This window comes from Lepidochelys olivacea (assembly GCF_965140295.1).
Source record: "Lepidochelys olivacea isolate rLepOli2 genome assembly, chromosome: 11".
In the NCBI taxonomy this organism is placed as follows: Eukaryota; Metazoa; Chordata; order Testudines; family Cheloniidae; genus Lepidochelys; species Lepidochelys olivacea.
Genome location: NC_140421.1, coordinates 53,963,455 through 53,986,968, shown reverse-complemented (window position 1 = coordinate 53,986,968; position 23,514 = coordinate 53,963,455). Strand labels below are relative to the sequence as shown.

General features: G+C 39.6%; 1 protein-coding gene across 1 annotated transcript in view; it reads left to right on the top strand.

The window, feature by feature from the left end:
* TMEFF2 (transmembrane protein with EGF like and two follistatin like domains 2) overlaps positions 1-23,514 on the top strand; it is a 172,628-nt gene that overhangs the window by 75,427 nt on the left and 73,687 nt on the right. Inside the window, exon 5 of the mRNA XM_084643609.1 lies at positions 22,101-22,197. Coding sequence (XP_084499735.1) covers positions 22,101-22,197 — 97 coding nt within the window. The remainder of the gene's footprint in view (positions 1-22,100; positions 22,198-23,514) is intronic.

Genomic DNA, 23,514 nt, shown 5'->3' with positions numbered 1-23,514 from the left:
CTGCACCTGCCTCTAGCACATCCTCTGCGCTGTGGCTTGTGATGGGGATAGAGGGTTTGCTGTGATGGCCTTATGCTGCTCCTGTGCCACAGAAGATCTCCTTAAGCAGCCCCATGTGGTGCCTTTACAACCTCTGTATGCCACCAGAATAGTGAGCATGGCCAGAATAAGCCCACAGGTGTTCACTTGGTTTGGTTGAGTTTGTTTTTGGAAGAACACAGAAAGACGCCTAATTATAATCAACAAGGCTAAACCTGGATGGGTAAAGTCTGGATTTCTCCTATCATAGACAAATCTCATTATCAGCCTTTAACCTTTGGGAATGAAAGTTTCTTACCCATATGAACGTGAGTTTTTGCAGCCTGGGTCCTAGAAGAAATACATTCTTATATGATTTTCTTTCATTTCTCAAATTAGCAGTATCTTGCTGCAATGCAGCTAGAAGTTGGTGGATTGGGGCAAGCTTTTGTTTCAGGTATGTCCAAAGAATGAGAGAATTTCTTCGTCTATGGGAGGAAAAGAAGGATTCACTAGTCTGTCGTATCATAAGTAGAGGTTCAAGTGGCACTGTAGTCTTGTCCAGAAAGTTCCTAGTAAAATGTGAGTCCTCTGAATTTAGAGGAGCCATAGTATGGTAACCAACTATTATACCAGTTATTTGTGGAAATATTGATCCTTTGGCAGAAGGACTACCATCATACATCATATGCACAACTGCTATAAAAATAATTTAAAATAGTAAGCCATATCCTGAAGATTTTACCAAGTTTCTGCTCAGGAAAAATCCCCCTGGATTTCAGTGGGAGTTTGCATGAGTATGGACTGGTAATACTGAGTAAAGATTTCAGGATATGGCCAACAGGCAGGAAGGAGTTGGGTCAAAATAAAGTGAAGCTATGTTTTCAGCCCAGAATGAGGCATAAAAAGGAGTTTCCTTTTTCTCCTGGGCTCTAGAAAACAATAGTACAGCATTTCCATCCTGCTTTGATCTTCATTCTTTCCTGGAGATACGTATAGATTACTTCCATCTCACTAAAACCGGTTAACCAATGAGCAATCCCTTCTATCAATATTATGCCTTATGTCTCACTTCCTCCCCTACATGGCTCAAGCACGTTTTCTTCTTGATGTATGTTCATACTATAAATTAGGCTCCTGAGAAATTACTTACCCTTCCTTCCTTTGTTTTTCTGCGCAGAGGACAGAAACTTATGTCCATTATGTGGGGTTTCTTTCCCTTTGTTCTAAAAACAAAACCTGAAACAAAAACTAATATTGAGATATTGAGCCAAGATTCACTCATGATTTATGGCAATAGGACTTCCTGGGTGAAATTTCGTATCCTGAGGGGCAAGTTTATTCTGTTCATTGTTCATTAAAAACCAATTTAGTTTGTGCCCTTTGTGTAATAATTTGATACTTTCCTAGATTGGAATGTTAACCAGCAGGGAAACATTTTTAAAAGAATTACAGTTGGACATGTGGTATAAGAGATAAAATAAAATGTAGATATTAAGAGATGAGGAATAATTATTAATGATCAAAAGGAGAGAAACTAAAACATCAGAGTTTGTGGAAATCTAACATTTTCCTTCTTATTGATTGGACTGTTCGGTACCATTAGCTATTGCAGTGAACCCTCACACACCGAAAACACATAATCATTCCTCTCTAGCACGATGTTACTGAGATACCATTTTCTAACTTATTTCTGTCCTTTTGAAACAAGGTCTACAATACATGGAGTCAACTGATTGAAAAGAGTTCCGTGCTTAATCAACCCTCATCATTTTTCAACTGGGGTTTATATTGTCCACTTGAGTGTAGTGACACAGTGGGTGAGAAAATAGAGAATTAATCTTCCATCACATTCCCTTCTGTAGAGGAGCTTTCTAATTAAACAGTAGAAAATTATTTGGAAACTGAGGGGGAAAAAAACCTTTTCATTCACTGTGTTCCATGGCACTGTCATGGGCAAAGTTAATTGCAAAAATAATTTATTCATAAAAGACTTTCAATTGTATCTCATGTCTTCAGTGGTTTCAGTACTGAAGAACCCATATTTCCCCTAATATGTACTTGTGATAGGAAAACAAAACTTGTTCTATATGCACTACTTTGTTTCTGATTCATATTTTCTATCCTAAGGTACTTTTTCTTCAAATCTGTCTCTGTCTCCAGTGTTCAAAAAATCCCTTCATAATTGCATTTCTTAAAAGATCTTCGTTCCTAACTGCTAGTTGTGCATATTGAGATTTTTTTCCATTTGCTATTCTGGTCTATTAGCTGCTAGGAGCACAGATAAGACAATGCAGAATGAAAATCCCTTGGTTCAAATATTTTGTTTAAAAATGGCAATTCTAAACATATTACTCTATTTAGAAAACAAAATCCAAGTGCAAGGCATCCTGGGTAATGATATGGAAATGATCACAGATGCATGAAAAGCAAGTACACAGTTGAATGTATTAATCAATGACTGATATAATCATTACTTTGGGTTTTGCAACTGTAGAAGGGGGCTTGCAGCTAGAAAGTCAATTGAATATTGAAAGATAACATTTTACAATGTGTGGAATAAAGAATTTTTCTACAACTTTTGTTAAAATCCTAGTGTGAAGCTGTTTGGGCTTAAATAAGGTCAATATGTTGGTTTCATGCTTTTCATATTAGCTCTGGCTTTCATTTTGGCAGGTTCTCCCTTTCACTGTTTGTGCAGCATGACATAGTAGTGCCAAGTTTGTAATGTCAACTCTTTGCAGCTCTTTTTAATGCTTTTATCTACAGAAAGCTGCCTACTGCTTAAATGTAGAGTGAGCTTAGGGAAAAACTGAAAGTTTGTGGGTTGGAAATCATCATCATTGTGTTGTCTTTGCTTATCTTATGCTTACTTGTGCTTCCCTTGTTAGCTGGGTTTTGTAGTGGTACAAAAATGCTGATGCTTGCTGTTAGTTTCATAAGATGATGCATACAATGTTGTGTTGAAGGAATATACAACAAGAAGTCGTTCATAGAAACTCCACGTCAGGTGGGGTGGTGGTAGTATTTGTTTCCATATGTGGAAAATATTGCTGCATAGGGATGCACTGGGTAGGTCAGTGGTCCCCAAACTTTTTCTGTCATGCCCCCCATTACCCATAATGGAATCTTTCCATGCACCCCCTACCCTCCGAGCTGTAGTCGGGAACCAGGGCTGGGAGCGGAACCATAGCCAGGACAGGGGTTGGAGCTGCGGCCAGGGTCCGAATTAGGAGCTGGGACTAGGAGTGAAGCTGGGGCCAGGGAGCCAGAGGCCAAGGCCGAGGCCAGAACCGCGGCTGGGGCCGGGAGCGGGACCTGGGTGGAGCTGGGGGCAGAGCAGAATTTAGTGGTGCTCCCTTCCTATCCCCCAGGGGCTGGGGGAAACTACAGTGGTTTGTTTTGATAGGGGAAGGAAGGGTATCTGAAATTTCACCCAGATGTCCATCTACTTGGCTATGCTGCTTAGATTTCTTATTTTAAGTTAGGGGAGAGTCTTTTTTCTGAGAGAATTGGGTTCATAATCCATAAAGATACAGAATAACAATCTTTTACTATTCATAGCCAGTGCTTGCCATTCATTCACTTTCGTAAATGCTGGTTTCACAAGGAGACTGGTAGTCGACACTGAAATAAGGAAAGGACATGTTATCAGTAGATATTCGAGACAATCATGTTTTCTTGTCTTGATTCATTTTGTGTAATGAACTTTAAGAAAAACCATTCAGTTTTGGAATAGACAAAAATGACCCTCTATTATACGTTATCTAAGTTAATGGATTCCTTTTATAAAAGGCAAAAAATAGCAGTGTTACTAAATGTAACTAATGTATCTAGAGTTTAGAGAGCATAATGCTAAATGTCCATAGTACATTCTCCATCCCTTTGGGCAATATCTTATGATCAGTTTTGCTACTCTACCCTGACCTAATTATTGCTGTTGCTAATGAAAGGAAATAGAGAAAAACATGTCTTAGTTGGTTAATAAACCATCCAGAAAATTATATTACCATGATCAATCCTTAATGATTATAATTTCTCATAATATTAGATCACCTGAAAAGGTGTTTGTTGGAGGGGAGGGGAAGAAATAAGTTGACTTCATCAGGCAATTAGCCTTTGCGTACTTCCTCAGTTGATTTTATAGAGGCACACCTATCTCAACTTCTATTCAAGCAGATAAGGGTACTTTTGTAGAATGTTATTACTGTTATTACAGTTATCAGAGCCAGATTATTTCATCATTATAATAATGGAATATTTGAGGCATTTGCTTCATTGTTAACTGGCTGCTGATCAGTTATGTGATGCTTTACACAAATTTCCTATGCATAAGCTAGCAGTCTTGAATCAGTCAGTAATAAGTGGCTGAAAAGCTCATTTAGATTCTTAAGTGGATTTGCTAAAGCTTCCAACTGGCATTTTCCACCTTAGTTTCCCTGTCATGATATGCTTTCAATTTGCAAACTATTATCCATTTAGCATCTCTTTTTTGTCTATAGTTGTGTCTTTACTTCTCAATACCATGGCACAACCAAGGCATGTTTATTTTGATAAAAGTATTTGACTTAGAGCATGTCCAGTACATTTTTTAAAAAGGGGATTAAGAACAACCCAGGGAGTTATAGACCAGTTAGCTTAAATTTGGTACTCAGAAAGATAATGGAGCAAATAATCAATGCTAAGCACCTGGTCATGGCACCAGTGAACACTGCCCATTATGCTGCCATCATTGGTGCCAATGTTAATAAGAAAATAGGGTTATAAGTAACAGTCAATATGGATTTGTCAAGAACAAATCATGTCAAACCAACATAATATTCTTCTCTGACAGGATAATAAGCCTTGTGGATGGGGGGAAGCAGGAGATGTGGTATATCTCAACTTTAGTAAGGCTTTTGATACTATCTCACTTGACCTTCTCATAAACAAACTAGAGAAACATAGCTTAGACAAATCTACTATAAGGTGGGTTTACAACCAGTTTGGAAAAGTGTACTCAAAGCTGTATTTTCTACTGCACGTGTCCGATGAAGTGAGCTGTAGCTCACGAAAGCTTATGCTCAAATAAATTTGTTAGTTTCTAGGTGCCACAAGTACTCCTTTTCTTTGTACTCAAAGAGTAATTATCAATGGTTCACAATCAAGCTGGAAGGGCATATTGAGTGGGGTCCTGCAGGGATCTGAGATGGGTCTGATTTTATTGAATATTGTCATAAACTATTTGGATAACGGCAGAGAGAGTACACTTATAAAGTTTGCAGACGATACCAAGCTGGGAGGGGTTGCAACCATTTTGGAGGATAGGATTACAATTCAAAATGATCTTGACAAACTGGAGAAATGGTCTGAAAAGAATAGGCTGAACTTCAGTAAGGACTAATGCAAAGTGCTACACTCAGTAAGGAACAATCAGTTGCACAAATACAAAATGGGAAATGATAGGCTAGGAAGGAGTACTGCAGAGAAGGATCTGTGGGTTATAGTGGATCACAAATTAAATGAGTCAACAATGTGATACTGTCGCAAAAAAAGCAAATAGCATTCTGGGATACATTAGCAAGAGTGTTGTAAGCAAGACACGAGAAATAATTCTTCCAAGACCTCAATGAAGTATTGTGTCCAGTTCTGGGCACCACACTTCGGGAAAGATTGTACAAACTGGAGAAGGTCCAGAGGAGAGAAACAAAAATGATTAAACATCTAGAAAATATGACCTAGGTGGAAATATTGAAAAAACTGGGTTTGTTTATTGTGGAGAAGAGAAGACTGAGGGGAAACATGATAACAGTCCTCAAGTACATAAAAGGTTGTTACAAAGAGGAGGGTGATAAATTGTTGTCCTTTTCCACTGAGAACAGGAAAAAAAGTAATGGGCTTAAATTGCAGCAAGGGAGATTTAGGGTAGTTAACCTCTGGAACAAATTACCTAGGGAGTTTATGGAATTTCCATCATTAGTGGATTTTAGGTGTTTGTCTAACCTGTTCTTGTCAGGGATGGTCTAGACTGGATAATAATCCTGCCCTAGAGCAGAGCACTGGACTAGATGTCCTATCGAAGTCCTTCCCTGTATACCACAAACACATCTGTAAAATTATACATCGAGGACAAATGTCAGCCTTGGTGTAACTGGATTGAACTCCATTGTTCCCACCAGGGCTGGATTTGGCATGCAATATTCACACCACTCATCTTAATGGTAGGGGTTTGGGGGTTTTTCAGTGAGTTGTTATTTAAGTCTTTAGGGTTGGTGATTCCTGACAGAAAATTGAAATCCCCAAGTTACTCAGAGAGCTGGAACAGTTTGGCCCCAGCAGTGCAAGCTTCCCCACTAGAGTTCTGCTGCCTTTCTAGGAAAGAGGCTATTTCAGTATCTATACATATTAAATTCTCTGCCTTTCTGCTGAGACTCTCTGTGATGTAGTGTATAAACCCTCCCCTGGAACTGAATGGGTTAAGGAGCAACTCTGGGTCCAGGCAACCCTGCCCAGCTGCACATGCAGAGCATGCTCCAGCTTAAAAGAGAGTCAGACAGCTAGGAAGAGCTTTGACGGGGCAGGGGGAAGGACCTACCCTGAGAATTCCTGGAAAAGGGCGCTGCAGTAACCTCCTCCAGGAGAGAAAGAGCCTGCCTGCTAACCCCAGAGGGACTGATGGTTCAGTTATTATCTTTTCTTTTACTACTTCGATGCAAACTGTACGATTTTGGCAAGAGTATGGGTGGCAGGAAGTGGCCCAGGGAGGCAGCCTTAAGGCACTCCTGGGTGCTGGACATTGGTACCTCTTATCTGGGACCCTGGGCCAAGGCCTGGTGGAGTAGGTGGGCCTAGGCTCCCCTACCAACCCCCCTTTTTAAGAAGGGTATGAAAAGCCTCGTTTTTAAACTCTCCCTGAGGGCAGGAAGGAAGGGAAACCCCTGGCTGGGACTGGACACCCATAAGGGTCAGTAGATGAACCCTGTATGTTTCTTGGAACCCTGTCACACCAGAGAGAAATTTGACTGATGACCTGACCAGAGCGTCAGGTCAATCCCCATAACAGACACAGTCACAGGGCATGATGGTGGCCCAGGAGACAGATGAGAGTCATGGCAAGCAGAGGCCTAAACCCCTAACCACTAGGTCATGCCACCAGTGAACACTGCCCATCACGCTACCATCATTGGTGCCAATCTTAATGATTTTTATGATGTGGACACATACATTATGTATGTATAACCTGTAAATGTGTAATGTCGGCAGTGATGAGTGCAATAAACAATTAATGGTGCCATTTATAGTGCAGGGCCTTGTCCTGTCGTTAAAATGGATATACGTGGATGTTTGGAAAGAAATATGGAACCATAAGTTACTTTAGTTTGTCAGATGACTCAGAATGAAAGACATTCTCAAGAAGCTGGATACTATACTTTACATAGGTATTTTGCTATGGAAGGGAGGGCTATGCTATAAAATATGGGATCCATTTTGTGCTTATTGTAAATATATACTAATGTAGGGCTTGAAAACTTTGCCAGACATCCACTAGCTAGGGGACCAAACTTACTTGCAGAGACCGATATGAAAGGTGTTACCAGCAAGCCTCAGACCCCAGCACCTGGGATTCTGGCCAGGGTGCTGTTCATCTCCCTTCCCAGGGATCCATCTTTCATGTCAGCATCTCATTGATACTGTAGGTGTCAGGTAAATTTGAATCTGCTCACCCCACTCCTCTGCTCTTGTTGGTTGAAGGAACCTACACCATCCTTCTCCCCCTACTCCCACATTCTCTTGACTATTGAGAAGTGAAGTCAGACTCTGTCCCCCTCCTCTGGTTTCCTGACTACTATGGTACTCTACCCATCCTCAGTCAATTAATAAGTCTTCCATCAACCTAGTGTGGTCTACAGCAGGGGTTAGGTTGGCATAGCTACACCTTTTTTAGGGGTGTGGATTTTCCACACCCCTGAGAGACATAGCTGTGCCAATGTACGTTCCTAGTGTAAACCGGCCCTCAGTTGTGACTACAGAAAGCCCTTTCTGGTACACCTTTTAACTCTGGACTTTAAGGAGCCTTAAAGTGGGCGTAAGTTGTATTTACACTCACTCTGAGGCCCTTTTACATTGCCAGAGTGGTATAAAGAGGACTTAGTGTGCATTAGAATCAAGTCCAATGTCTGCAACCTAGTCTTAGGATTTAAAAGCAGTCATTTCCTAAGTGAATCATAGTGTAATCAAGCCTAGTAGCAGCATCTTAAAATTGGTTAATATCCATATTTGGGTTTCCTGGATGGTTTAAATGGAGTGGCATATTATCTTCTCTATAGTCATCCTAAAAGATAGATTTGATGGCTGGGAGCAAAGATGTGAAATTGCTATAGGCTTCTTCTCTTATAGCCTGCCACCTATTTGATTTATATGATAAGTGATCTCAGATGACCCTCCAAGGCACTGAACCATTAGAGAGTTATGTTGCACTGTGATAAGAAATCTTCAGAGATACCTAAATCTTCCTTTACCACTGGGACTTTCATCTGTTCTGGAATACAGAACATTTTTATGTATGATGTTGCTATCTCGCTAGCCATGCTAATATTCAAAAGGATACACAGATTTAAATCAATAGCACACAGATAAAGACCTTAAAACTGAAGTATTTGCCAAGTGCATGTTAGGACAGCTCTTTCAATTTTATTTTTTCTTTTGTATTCTGTTTCTTGAAAGTTGAATGGCCAGAAGGGTTCACATTCAAGTTCTCTTTTAATGCTCTGACCAAGCAGGAAGCTGGCCAGCATGCACACTACAGTCTGAAAGCCATTTCAACCAAGGAGTGATTTTCTTATTTTAGCCTTCATGTATTCATGGATTATGTCCTTTCTTAGTTAGCACATGTACTAAATTCAGGGTTGGTTTAGTTGTTGTCTTCTAGGAACAAGTGAAAGTGCCGCTCCTTTTGCTTTGGATCATAGAGGGATATGTGTTTTTAGCCTGAGATCAGTAAGGGTATATCCAGTTAACTACTGGTTTGTTTGTTTTTTTCAGGAGAAAATAGGTGCTGTTTATCCGGATTTCTGCTGTTGCATCCATATCTAATGCAGCATTGTTTAAAAATAATCTGCCATAAATGTGAGCTTCATAGTGTAAATTTGATACGTAGAGTTCATCTACTCTATATCAGGTATAGGACATCAAATACTAGCCCCTTATAGTATTGTAGGTACTATAGTATTTAGCCTCCGCATTACCACACAAGGGAAGGAGAGTGTGCAGGTGCCTACCTCTACTCAGACTGCTGGGCATATCAAAATGGACAAGATCAGGGGAGTGGTGCAAGAAAAGCTGTTCTAATTTGCAGCCTGCCAACCTTGGCAGCATCATGTGAATGTTTACAACTGCTGCATTTGTTCATTGAAAATTCTCCTGTAAGAAAGAGATTTCTCTTTAAAATAAAATTAATGCAAGAGAGAGATGAATAGTCTCCCCATGCTACTTGGCTTTTTGCTCAAAGATATTTTATGAGAGGCAGCTCTTGGCAAATTTAAATGATCCTCTTCCTTAAGCTGGCAAATGCTGTCAATTCCGGTCCTTTTACACTCACATAAATCTGTAAAGTTGGCATCCCAGATACACAAGGCAACAATAAAATTGTGCAGGGGGACAGCGCAAGGGTGCTATAATCACTGCTGGTTCATGTCAGCATTCAAAAAAGCCTCTATTAGGGTGTTATTCTATGAGCTATTTCTTTTGAAACACCATTACCTATATTTGCTAGGAGAGACTGGTCTTGGCTGATTATATTTTAATTTTTAGGAAATGCACTTTAAATAGAGTTGTGTGCGGGAAGGGGGGTGAATGTATAACAGAAACTAGTAAATAGTGTTAGAATAAATTTTATAGGCCCTCCTTTGACTGCTTTTGTTTAAGAATTAAAGCCATTCCCAACAGGCTACAACTGTACAAAAAGAGAACACCCGGTGTGTGTTTGTATAGATTCACATCCTGACTGCCGACCCACATGCTCATACAGGTCCATAAACCATCCCCACAATGAGACAACAAATAGGAGGGTAGTATCAAGCAGTGGTAGGAGAGGAGCAATTCTGTGGCTGAAAAGCCACTCCCACTGCCCCTGCATATAGCAGTGGGGAATACATCGGAAGGAGTTGATGCCTCCTCCTTTGTCTCTACATTAGAGACTCTGGCTCTCTGACTGGATGACAGCTGAGGAAACAAAGTGGTGCCTGAAAAACCCACAAGACAAAGATATCCCTTCTCCCCCAAGCAATTAGGTGGGAAAGGAACCCAACTCTCCATTATCCCACTACTTCTTCCTTAATAAATAACCTTTGGGTTCTTTTTATTTGTCTTTTGGGTACGCTTGGGTCACATTTTTCAAGCTTTTCTCTGCCATGAATGGCTGGGAACTTATTTTAAGAAGTAAAGATTCTCCTATATTCACATGACTCAAAGAGCACCAAATAATGGGCAACTCATGATAAAATCATGGCAAGAGTGGGTGACATCAAACAGGACAATTCCTGCCCCGGGCCTCAATGTCCTTCTTGCATTCCCAGATTGCTCTGTATAGGTTATTACAGTCCCTAGGGGCGTGGTCTGCAGGGCCTAGGGAGACAGAGAAGTATGTGTATCATCTCCTGCTCCTTTTCTGAAGCTCTCTGGGATCTGACTGGTCCACAGTTGTAGAGTCCCTCTGTGTCCTTTAACATACCTGTCTGATCCACCCCAGGACTGGGCAACCCTGCATGGATCCTTAATACACAGAAGTGCTCCCAAGTTGCTCAGCATTACAATTTGCTGCACACTGTATATTTGAAAACTTTTGGTGGTATTCTGCTCAGTTACATCAGGGCATCCCCATTGACATCAATAGGACTCTTTCAGTTGGGTTCAAAGGGCTCTGGATAAAGTCCTGAATTTGCTACAGAAATTGTTTTGTAATGTAATTATTAATTTTGTTGGTGCATGTGTATGGGCCGGAGGAGGGGGGATACATTTGTATCTGAGAGAGAATTAGACAGCAGGATAGAAGAACAAGACATGTCAGACTTATTACCGATGCGGAAACCATTTTTTCATTTTGTTCATAATGTTGTTTTGAACCTTTGCCAGCCTTCTGTGAGGAGGCAGGAAGGCCACTCCTGAGCCCACCCCATGTTTCACACCCATTCATCATTCTCACTTTGCAGCTTTTGATGGAGCTAGTGCTTTCAGGAGAAAGACTTATTGATTAGAATGAAGTCATTGTCAGCATCTGGGCTTTTATTGCTCTACTCTGTTTTTTATTCACTGTGTAGAAGGTGTTTGTGGTATTTTACCCTAACTTGGCAAATTCCATTGGCCTCTCTCCACTTATTCCTCAGAGTACTCTCACTTTGTCCCCTGCCCTTTTGACCTACTCAAGTCTGTCATGATAGTGCTCAAGCATATGGTGGGATCACTAAGGGCATGACTACAGATACAACACTGCAGCAGTGGAGCTGCATTGCATCTGGTGAAGATGCTCTATGCCAGCAGAAGAGAGTTCTCCCATTGACATAGTAAAACCACCTCCGTGAGTAGCAGAGGCCATGTCAGCGCGAGAAGCTCTCCCGTCGACATAGCGCTATGCACAGTGGTTTAATGCTCCAGAACAAGCTTTCATTACAGTCTTCCTTCAACAGTAGAAAAGAAGGCTACAATATAATAAATCATTTTTACTTCTAATTTTCCTACTCTTCTGTAAGAGAGATCACGTATTAGTTGCTGCTGAGATAAATTCTTAAGAAGCATCTCTAAATTTTATGGGATTTTTAGTCCTGCACTACTTCCCATGTCTTTGTGGGTCTGCTGTGTTGTGTTTTCTTGTCTTCTGTATGCAGTGAAATCCTTTTTGTAAATAATTGGTGTCAAGGTTCCTTCCCCACTCCGAACTCTAGGGTACAGATGTGGGGACCTGCATGAAAACCTCCTAAGCTTACTTTTACCAGCTTAGGTTAAAACTTCCCCAAGGTACGAACTATTTTACCCTTTGCCCTTGGACTTCCACTGCCACCACCAAACGTTTATCTGGGTTTATTTATTAGGAAAGCGTTGTTTGGAAACGTCTTTCCCCGCAAAATCCTCCCAATCCTTGCACCCCACTTTCTGCAGAAGGTTTGGTAAAAATCCTCACCAATTTGCATAGGTGACCACAGACCCAAACCCTTGGATCTTAAGAACAATGGAAAAGCATTCAGTTTCTGAAAAGAAGGATTTTAATAGAAGTAAAAAGTCAAAAAGAATCACCTCTGTAAAATCAGGATGGTAAATACCTTACAAGGTAATTAGATTCAAAACATAGAGAATCCCTCTTGGCAAAACCTTAAGTTACAAAAAGACACACAGACAGGAATATCCATTCTATTCAGCACAGCTGAATTTCTCAGCCATTTAAAGAAATCATAATCTAACACATATCTAGCTAGATTACTTACTAAATTCTAAGACTCCATTCCTGTTCTGTCCCCAGCAAAAGCATCACAGACAGTCCCAGACCCTTTGTTTTTCTCCCTCCTCCCAGCTTTTGAAAGTATCTTGTCTCCTCATTGGTCTTTTTGGTCAGGTGCCAGCGAGGTTATCCTAGCTTCTTAACCCTTTACAGGTGAAAGGATTTTTCCTCTGGCCAGGAGGGATTTTAAAGGTGTTTACCCTTCCCTTTATATTTATGACAATTGGGCAATAGAATAAATAATCCTGAGCTATCTCAAAAGGTTTTAGCAACAGATACTGTCCCTTTTGTAGATCACTTGGTTTTCCCACAACATGCGGCTTGCAGTATGTTCTTTGAGCTCAGTATGAGGATTTAGCTTCTATTCCCTTCTTTTGCTTGATAGACTAAGTCAAAATGTTTTTTTAAATTAACATTTTTGTGTCAGATAGTTCCTCTATGCATGTGCACAATTGGTAATGTAACTGCTGTACAATGCAATAGATTTCTATGTGTGATTCTAATATTATAAAGTGATGTATGGAATGAACGTTGAAGTGAGAGCCAGGGAAGCCTAAATTTTAATCCTGATTCTGACCCTATAGCCAGTCACTCAGGAACAGATTTTCAAAGTTAAACTCTAATCCAAATTAAGACTAGAAATAGGATGAAATTTTCTAACAGTGGAGTTAATTAATCACTGTAACAATTTACCAAGGATTGTGGACAATTTCCCATCACTGGCAATTTTTAAATCAGGATTGGATATTTTTCTGAAAGATATGATCTAGTTCAAGCATGGTTATTGGACCCAAAGCAGGAATTAACATAGGCTTGTGTTATGTAGGAGATCACAGTGGTCTCTTGTGGCCTTAAAAATCTGTTAATCTGATTTTGAGTGCCTCAATATTTGGATGTCCAACTTTACACACCAAAGGCCTCATTTTCAGAGGTGTTGAGTACTCCTCTTCAATGGATGTTTAGAGGTGCTCCTCAGATCAGTTTGCTTATAATGATACTGACCTTCTTCGTAAAGTGCTTTGAGATCCACTGATGAGAAGTGCTATAGGTGGTGGAGGTGTTATTAAGGGAGCTAGGTTTAGGCACCCAGATTAGGAAATTGTGGCCATGGTATCTGAAATTGGTCGCTATATAAACAAACAGCAAAGCTAGAAGCCATTTCTGGAAACTCAGGTTTCTGCCTCAGATATTCCAGTCTTTTTAAAATGGGGATTAAAATGCTTGCCTAAGTGCCTCACAGTGTTTTGTGGAGAGTGATCATTAATGTTGGAACACTTCTTGGAAGAAGAGTCATGCTATCTAAGTACCAACTAATATTCATCAGATTAGCCTTCCACATATACATTTGAGTATAACATCCCAAGTATATTGTGGTCGCTCTAATTACAGGTGTGCTAGAAGTTGGGGTGAGCACAGGGACCCCTTTCCCTTTCAACACACCTGCACAAGGGGTACTCATAACTTGTCTATGCTGAATAGACAATGTAAGGAAAGGCTGCCTTCAGTGCTAGTAGCCACACAGGGATGATGTCTGAGTAAGGTGATCAAACCAAGACTCAGGCCCTCTTTAAGGGCTTGATCCAAAGTGCATTGATGATAAGTCTCCCAGTGACTTCAGTGGGATTTGAATCAGGCCTTTAACATGCAGAAAGAGCTTCTCCTCACCACCTTGCTCTCTGCATGCCTGGATTATTATTCCTCATGCAGTCATAATGGCTCCAGGCCCTGCTGCTCAGGAAATGCACCTGCTCCCTTTTTCTAGTGCTCCATTGCTTCTGATGAGGCATAATTTGGCCCATACTGCTCTTTTAATAGCAGGCCAGTAGCACTCACTGAAGACCTTTAGCAATTTTCAGAGCTGCTGTATCCAGAATGAATAATGGTTACTCTCCCCCCACTTTCTAGATTATGTTATGTTATCTACTAGTATTCTCTTGCCAATAAATGCTTCTTTAAGTCACGACAAGGTTTCTAAGAAGAAAATAAGAGGAGTTATGAAGCATAAATAAAACTTGAAAACAACAGCTTGGAAGCCTTTATATGCACTGTAAACAGCTTTTATCATTAAAGTCTATCTGAGCATTGCAGGTGGAATTTGGCACATAAACTATACAAGAAGAAAGGCAAAGTCTAGGTTTGAGGATTTGACATAAAACAGTGGACCTTCTTCCCACTCTTCAAAAGAGAACTGTGACATTCAGTGGAGGTAGCTCATTCAAGTCTGGTATGCAAGTATTAATTATGTGGTAATTTATGCACGTTACCAAGATGTTAGTTTGTTCCTCAGACTTGTTGTAGTTCAAAGTTATTCTGCTTAGTTCAGTCCTCTGTAAAAAGCTGCCCTCAATTTTATCACACAAACACAAAGTTGAAAAGCAAAGTTATCTAAAATTTGGGGAGCTTTTAAGAATACCATTCAGCTTCTGTACATGAGTCAGTCTGACAGAAGAGTAGATATCACTATGGGTGCTGCATTTTCAATCTTATATATTGACTGGCTTTATTGCTAGATATTTTCTTCACATGAAGAAAAGTAAAGATCTGGGTAATACTGATGACTTACCAAATTCTACCAACCCTCTGGAATAGTGTTGTGGCCAAGTAGGCTGTTACTGAGACTAGTGGCTGATTGGGTGGTGTCCAGTAGCAGCAGGGTTAAGGAGCTTGGCCCAGCTTTGAAAAAGCCAGTCAGCCTGGGACGTTAGTTAGCCTAGATGCTTGGCTTAACTGGAAGCCTGGGCATCTTGAAACATTTGTTCCCGTCCTGAAAGAGACTTACTTTAGCTTAGGAGCTTAGCTAAGGCAGAGACCTAGTCCAGCCTTGAAAGACTATCATAGTCCCCTATCAGCAGGTGGTATGGGAATCCTTGTAACCTAAGTTAATGCAGTTGCTAATGGAGGTAAATTTTAAAGGAAGTATATTTTCAATGTTTCGAGTCTTTTTCTGCTGCTTACTTCTTCACAGTAGTAGAGTCCACCACCCACAGTTCATGCGGAACAGTTCAGTCAGAAAACTACATGACAAAGGTACTATCATCATGAGTAAAGGTGGTAGCAACGGTCCCAAAATATCTTTCAAGCTAAAGTATGCCACAAGAGCACATCCCATGATAACGTTCAAGAAGCATCACAGCATCACCCCCTGCCCTTGCCTCAGGGTATAGTAACTTGCTGTGGGTCTATACCAACAGCAAATTACTACAACCTCCTTCTTCCCAGTGCCAACTCTGCTCCACTGGCTAGCACCTCAGTGAGTGAAACCAAGGTTCCACCCACTCTCAGTCCATCTACCCACAGCAGACAAAGAGCACCCATTTAGCCATGTGTATCCAGTCCCAAGAACCAGGCAGCATGTGCAGTAGCATAAGGTGGGGGGGGCTGTCTTCTGTGAGTGCATAGGCTGAAGAACAATCATGCCCACTGTCTTTTCCTTACTCTTCTATTTGTTTCTCTCTTTCTCCCTAATCTTACCTACTATATGGCAATACTTAACAGGATAATACCAATTCCATTTAAAGGAATTAGCCTTCCATGATTTCAGAATTCCATAGCACAGGAGCAAATTGTTAAAAAATATATATATTTATGATTGTATTACCTAACCACTAAGTGATTCAAGTAATCACAAAAAGGTAGTGAGTTTCCCAATCCAAGACAGACAAGGCAATTTCTCATGGTTTGTTTTATATTAAATCAACTGCATTATTTTGTACTTAACAAGCTAAAATTTAGGTTATTAGAGACAGTAATCTAAATCAGATTTCATAACACAAGTTGGAATGTAACCATAATAATGCAAAGTACATATATTTTATGTACTTTTATACTATGATAGTATTTCATAATGCGTGTATTTGTTGTATTTATACAACATATTTTAAAAATATTCTTGGGATAGCATTGCAATAACTTTCATTACCCTGGATAAGCCTCTGCAAACTGGAACCACTCTTTGGAGGTCATCTGACTGCTTTCAAAGTTATACATATGAAATGTATCTTAACAGCTGCAGAGCTATGTGGTTGTGGGGGATGCTACCACTTAATTGCTTTCTCTTTCATGTCACCCACCGTGCCTCTTTTCCTCTGACACTGACTGCCCTGTGCACTATCCATCAGAGGAGAATGTTTGCTCCCTTTGTCATTTAACCAATATGTGGCCCCTTGCGTCTGAAGTCAAGAATTTCTGCTACCCACTCCAGGGCTAACAGTTCCACTGTGGCTGCTGTGAAGGGGTGGATGGAAGCAAGTTTCCAAAAGGCATAGATAAAAGCATATTTGATTACCTACCAATCTACCTGTTGGAAGAATACTTAACAAGATTTATCTAGCAGTTCAAGCACCGCTATTTAGTATCTTTTTAGTTAAATATCAGACCTGCCAGAGCGTTAAACCCCTCATGGGATATAATGCGGTGGCAGGTTGGATATTTAAAGTCAGAGTGTGATTTCCTATATGTGCAGGTGCCTGAAAGAAGTATTCACAGACTGAAAGAATTGAAAGTTTTTACATAAAATTGAGATTTGGAAAGAAGGTTGAAGTTTCCACTAATGGGTTGGGGTTTTTCCATTATTCTGGAAGCCAGACAGGCACAACGTCAAACAAATATGCTGACAATGTAGATGCTTACAAAGTGGTTTCCTTAGCAACAAAAACAATATGAAATCTTTCCAAATTTGGTTTCTCCCTTGTGTGAGATTCAAGCAACCCAGATCCTGTTGATAACACAGCTATCTGATCTGAGTGCAGTGAGGCTGCCAGAAGAGGGCCAGATGCTTAAAATAGGGGCTGTAGTGGTTACCACAGTCCATTGACTGTCTAAATTATGTTTTGTGCATCTCTAGCTAAGAATCCCTGTTGCTGAGGAAATTGAGGTTGTCTCTGAAGTGACTTTCAGATGGTGTTAAAGTCATGTTAGCATGTTTCCTGTGTGACAGTAACTTGCATTCTGGAAGTTGCTAATCATGCTAACACAAAAAGGAACTTGCTCCTTAGCAGTTCTGCATTACATTAATAATAAGAGACTGGCTCTGGCTTTTAAAGCTCCCCTGAGACAAGTGCCCTACCACATTGCTATCCCGTGGTCCTCTGGAATTGTTCAACTGTATTAAACTTGCTAATAAGATAAGAATTGTGTGTGTTATGGCAGAGCGAAGAGCCCTTTTATTTTTACCAGGAGCAACTCACTTTTAAAAGACAAGATAGCTTTTTCCAGTGCAGCAGTAAACTTTTTTTTCTTATGTCTAATTCATTTTCCTCTGTAAAGATTTGTTTAGTTGAGCTACGAAGGCAAGTGCAAACTAGCTAGTGCAGCAAAGAAAAAAAAGCAGTCACCTTAGAAAGTGAACATCTACCAGTCCTGAAGCTAAATAGCAGAAGGAAATACAGAGAAAATAACTCTTTCTGAGATGTCTGCTTTTATCAAGGCCACTCATCTGCACAGCAGGAAAGAGAAAGTGAGAGAAAACTCATCTTAAATGTGAATCATAGTCCAAGGCAAACATTTTCAGCCAAAACTGGAAAAATGTAGATTCAGTAACACCAAAACATTTTGCAAATATAACTAATTTTCACCAAATTGTTCATGTCAAAACTTCCCCTTTCTCCCCCCGCAAAAAAAAAAAAAAAAAAAAAAAAACCAAATCAAAATGTTTAATTTTGACATTTTCAAAACAAAACATTCCAATATTTTCATTTTGCAATTTCCTTAAAAAAATTGTAAATATAAAAAATGCATAAAGTTTAATTGAAAAGCTTTGCTTTGTGTCAAACAAAAATTTCAAAAAAAATTGTTTTCAGTGGGGCTCAAAATTAAATTACCAGCCAGCTGCAAAGTCCATTATTTGCATAGCTCTAATTAAGATCAGCCATCTCTGTAGACACTGAAAGCAGAAAAATGAGGAAAGGCTAAGTCATTGCCATTTAATCAGGAATGTGTAAGGTTGGGTGCTCGGAGTCTCAGTGGTGCATTAGTACATTGTCTCTGGAATGCCAAATGCATGGCTTCTTTGATAAAAGAGCTACCTGTTCATTTCTAGCAGAAATTAAGAGCTGTGCTATACTTATATGAAGATATTCCCCTCTAAAACATCTCCTTTTATTCAAAATATTAAACCTTTCAATTACATGAATTGTTTAAAAAATGACTTACATAGCTATTAAATTGCTTGAGACAGTGCGAAAAGTTCCTGGCCAAATGTGGAGGTAAAATAAGGACACACCTTTTTAAGTACAATAAAAGTGAGTTTTGGAGCAACAGAATAGAAAAACAAAAGATGTTTTGCTAAAAATATAGATTCTCTCCCTCCAAAACTGGGACAAATGGCATGTTTACAAATGCTCAGTTATGAGATAGATGATACTTGGCTGTTATTTAGTGCCTTCCACCTGGAAATCCCAAAATGCTTTACAAACTATACTGCAAAGTATAGTTATCCCCATTTTACAGCTGGTGAATCTGTGGGGCAGGGAAATTGTAACTGGTCTGAGAGAGAGCTGGAGTTGAGTGCCTTAGCCACAAGACCACTGCCAAGATTGGCTGCCAAAAACTGTCCTTTCCAAGAAATAGATTACCATTAAAATTCAAACTTGGTTAGATAGGCTAAATTTCCCAGAGCTTTTAAAGAAAACATCAAAACACCATACTGGACCCTTCTTTCAATTGTGACAACTCATTGGAGCAGAAATCCAGGGTTTGCTTGGTTGGCTTTCTTTTGTTGTTGTTGTTTTTCAGCTTCCCTTGATTGCTTAAAACTGAAGTTGTGTGTGTATAAAGATAAATAAACTTACAACAATTCTACAAGCAGGAAAAAAGCCCCCATTGATGTTAACTTCCTTCTTTTATATCCCAAAAGTCACCTTAGGTGAAAATTTCCTTTTTAATATAATTTAGATTCAGGCAGTGATTTGATGGGAAATTCCTTTAGAATAGCTCAGATCTAAAAAGTATGAATGTTTGCTTTGACTTTGTTAAGCCTACAGGAAAAACATATGAGACTCTCTCTCTTAGGTACTTCTGTGGTTACTATCATTGTAGTATCTGAGGGCTTCACAACCTTTAATGTATTTATCTTCGCAACACCACAGCAAGGTAAAGAAATATGCTATTACCCCATTTTAGAAGATGGGGCACTGAAGCAAAGACAAGTAATAGGCCTAAATTTTCATAAGTAGCAAGTAATTTTTGTGCCTCTATTTTTGGGATCTCAACTTGAGACACTTTGGGCCTGTCTTCACTACGGGGGTAAGTCGACCTAACTTATGCTACTCCAGCTACGTAAATAATATAACTGGAGTCAATGTAGCTTAGGTCGACTTACCCCAGTGTCTTCACTGCGCTGCATCGATGGGAGATGCTCTCCAGTTGACTTCCTTTACTCTTCTCAGAGAGTTGGAGTACCGGGTTCGACCAGAGAGTGCTCTGCCATCCATATAGCAGGTCTTCACTAGACCTGCCAAATTGATTCCTGCTGCATCGACTGCAGTAGCATCGATCTCCCTGTAGTGAAGACCAGTCCTTTAAAAAGCTTGATTTTTCTTCCAAGCCCCTTCTAAAAATCAGGTTTTTAAGGTGTTTCAAGTTGGGCACCGAAAAATCACTAGCCCCTTTGAAAATTTAGGCTTGAATGGCGAGGTCACAAAGCGAGTTTCTGGCAGAGCAGAAAGTCTCCAAAATCCAGGCTAGCACCTAGGTATAGCTCCCTAACTACCCTTCCTCTTTTGGGGGGTTAGAATACCTACCTCATAAAAACTACTTTGCAGTAATTTGGAATCATTTATCGTTTTGTGCTGCACCACTTTAGGAGGAAAGACAAACCAATTTGGTGCCCGCCCATACAAACTTAAAATGTGTGTAATTCTAGTACTACAGTACCATTCCAGCAACTTTCAGAATGAGATGAGTAGAGCTGGGCACAAAATGGTTTTCCTGTCCCATGAAAACTTTTGAGATTCTGGAAAAATTTTCTCATCCTGAACTGGGATAAAAAAGTCAAAATTGTGAAAAATTTCATAAACCAAATATCTGATGTGGTGGGGGAAGAACTGGTACCAGTCAATAAAATTATTTCATTTCAGTCATTTCTAAACATTTTGTTTCAATTGAGGATTTTTTTTTTAAATTGTACTATAATTAACTGATTTTTTTAAGAAAAAGTCATTTTGAACCAGAAAACTGATACCTTTCCTTTACAAACAGGCTCTTTTGACAACTTAGAAACTTTTCAAAAAGATTTTGAGCCAAAACATTTGTTGAAACCAACTTTCCCCCGGAAAGTTTTGATGGCGGCAGGTGGACGGGAAGTGGAAGTTTTGCTGGAAAATTCCTGACCAGCTCTAGTGATTAATCCCATCAATTTCAGTGGGTCTTAAAGGTATACAGGGGGCTTCTGTGCTTCACTGGATTGGAGCCTAAATCTCTACAGTTACTTATCCTACAGTAAATCTGCACCACTGTACAAAATCTGAATGAACAAATAGTAAAATGAAAACATTAAAAGTAAGTAGCATAGAATTTCTATGCAGATAATGACAATCAAAGTTGTTACTTTAAATCTGGTGTGAGCTAATTATTCTGTTACTATAAGAGTTATATCTTTATGTATTGTGTCTTACTACAAAGCACCTGTCCACAGCTCTCAGTACTTATACTGTTTTATAAAAACATCTATAGCATTCTGTTGGATCATTTCACAAGAATTCTCCCTAAAACTATCCATCAGTCCACTTGTACCTCTCTCAACTTACCCATTCATATTCTTCCCTCAGTTCCTTCATGTAATTTATGGGACATTAAGGGCTGAATTCAAAGCCCAATGTAACATTTTCAAATTGAATTTCAATGGCCCTTAGACTCCTATGTCACCTATGTAGGCACTCTTGGAAATTTTACCTTTTATCCCCGTGTCCAATTCTGTGCTGAAGGGGGCCCATGAGAAAATTCTGCCAGCAAAATGAAAGAAGGGGTGGATTGATTTCTCTGTCCCTGGTGGTATTCTTTCCCCAATCTGGACAGTGCTAAATCATCCCTGCCAGAGATGTCTAGTCCTGAGGGCTTATAACAGTACTTCTGAAGAGACAAATCTTTTGCCTTTGGAATAGACCAGATAGCACCATGAGTCAGATATTTTCCAAACATTTCTTGGGGAAGCATACACCCCTGGGTTCCTCACAAGATCTTCACCTACACGGACCGCAAAAGACAAAAGTAAATCACTGTGCTATATTATCAATCAATTCCTAATATTTTTCCAGGAATAAAGCAGTGCAGCTTAATATGAGTTTGCCAGCTCAGTGTTGCTGCCTCCTTCCTTATTATGATTTTGAGAAAAAAATATTGTTGAAATGGGAAAGCACATACATTGATTTCCCCCGTTCCTCTCCTCTTCTCTCAGTTAGCGCATGTATCTCTGGTCTGTGGTGTTTATCCCAGTAAGGGGAAAAATGTTTGTGGTAGTCTCTTGTTTGAAATATGGATGTCACCCGAGCGCCACCATCTTGACCACTGTGTTAAATTATCAAAGGTTAATATATAAATTTAGCTTTCCTATAGATGAGAATCACTTTGCTGTTGTTTTGTGTTTACTAATGGATATTCTTCTGTGTTTTGTATCAAACAGTCAATGAAGGCTCAGGAGAAACCAATCAAAAAGAGACGTCCACTTGTGACATTTGCCAGTTTGGGGCAGAGTGTGATGAAGATGCAGAGGATGTTTGGTACAGTAATTTTACACATCTCTTCTGTTATTAATGTCTTATTATTTAAAGGTGTCATAGCTCAGAGACTCACCATGTGAGAGGATATTAAACAATAATGTACACCCTTTCTCTTGTCCTCCGCCTAAAGTCCATTCATCCTACACATAGATAGAGGCATTGCAAAACATGCTCTGTTGGATTGAGAGCACTTATTTGGAAGGGCAAACATGATAAAGCTATAAGACTGTCTCTAAACTGAGAGTATAAAACAAACAGAAAGGAACAGATTAAGAAAAGAATAGGGAGGGAGTAATACCAAAGAAGGTTATTAGACATGGTGTTAGTCAACTGATTCCAACCAAACACAGTGTTCTGTGCACCAGTCAGGCATGAAATTACGAACATTGCTTCTCTTCAGTAAGGAAGGTTATGGATGTGGTAAGCTAGGAGAAAGCACGTGATAAATTTGTGCTCATTTTGATCTGATCTTGCCAAGCTTTCAAAGGCCTATGATTTTATGCTTAAAAAAAAAAACTGGCTCTGAATCCAGTTAGCAAGAGAAATTGTGCCACTGAAAAATAGAAGCAAGATTCTTCCTGATTATATGTCTGTAATAATGGAACGAGACTGAGTTTAAAAAATTGCTTAATTTTGATTTTGTCTAAGAGTATTACACAAAGCTTCTGTTTCCCGGTAGGACCTTCACCCAATTATTCAGAAGTGCTTTGGTCATGTCTGTGTCAAAATAAAACTTTGTTAAAATTAATATATCAGAAGTCACAGTCCAGTGGTTATAGTTTCATATTTAGGTGAGCTTTTAAGTTGAAGTAGAAGAGAAGAGAAGGATAGGGAGTATAACTGAGTACAGGATAACGTTATTAACCATGATAAGCTCTGTGTAATGCTAGCATTTTTTGTTTGTTTGAGGGAACATAACAGATAAAATAGCCTAATTCCCTTCCTTTGAAACATCTGTGAAGAACAACATAACTGTAGGAACTGAAGTGCCTGGTCTTTATTGACAGGCAGTCTTTCTTCAGAGGAATACGCTTTGGGGTGCAGGAGGCAGGGAAGGACACTTAGAAGGATGTTACTAGTTAATTTGGTAAGAGGTAGTAAACCAGATTTCAAAGCAGAAGTAAAAAGACCATGCTAAGGCTGTTAAAGGGTTGTTTTGAAGTCAACAGTTTGTGTGCTACAACAGAGCTCTGTTTTCCAATTCCTACCCCCGATTTATTTTTGGATAAACATATTTCTAAGAAATAAGTCTTCTGTGTGTAAGCCTCTTTTATTATTATATTTCTGAAATGGAAGCAGGCTATGTATTGAGAGCCT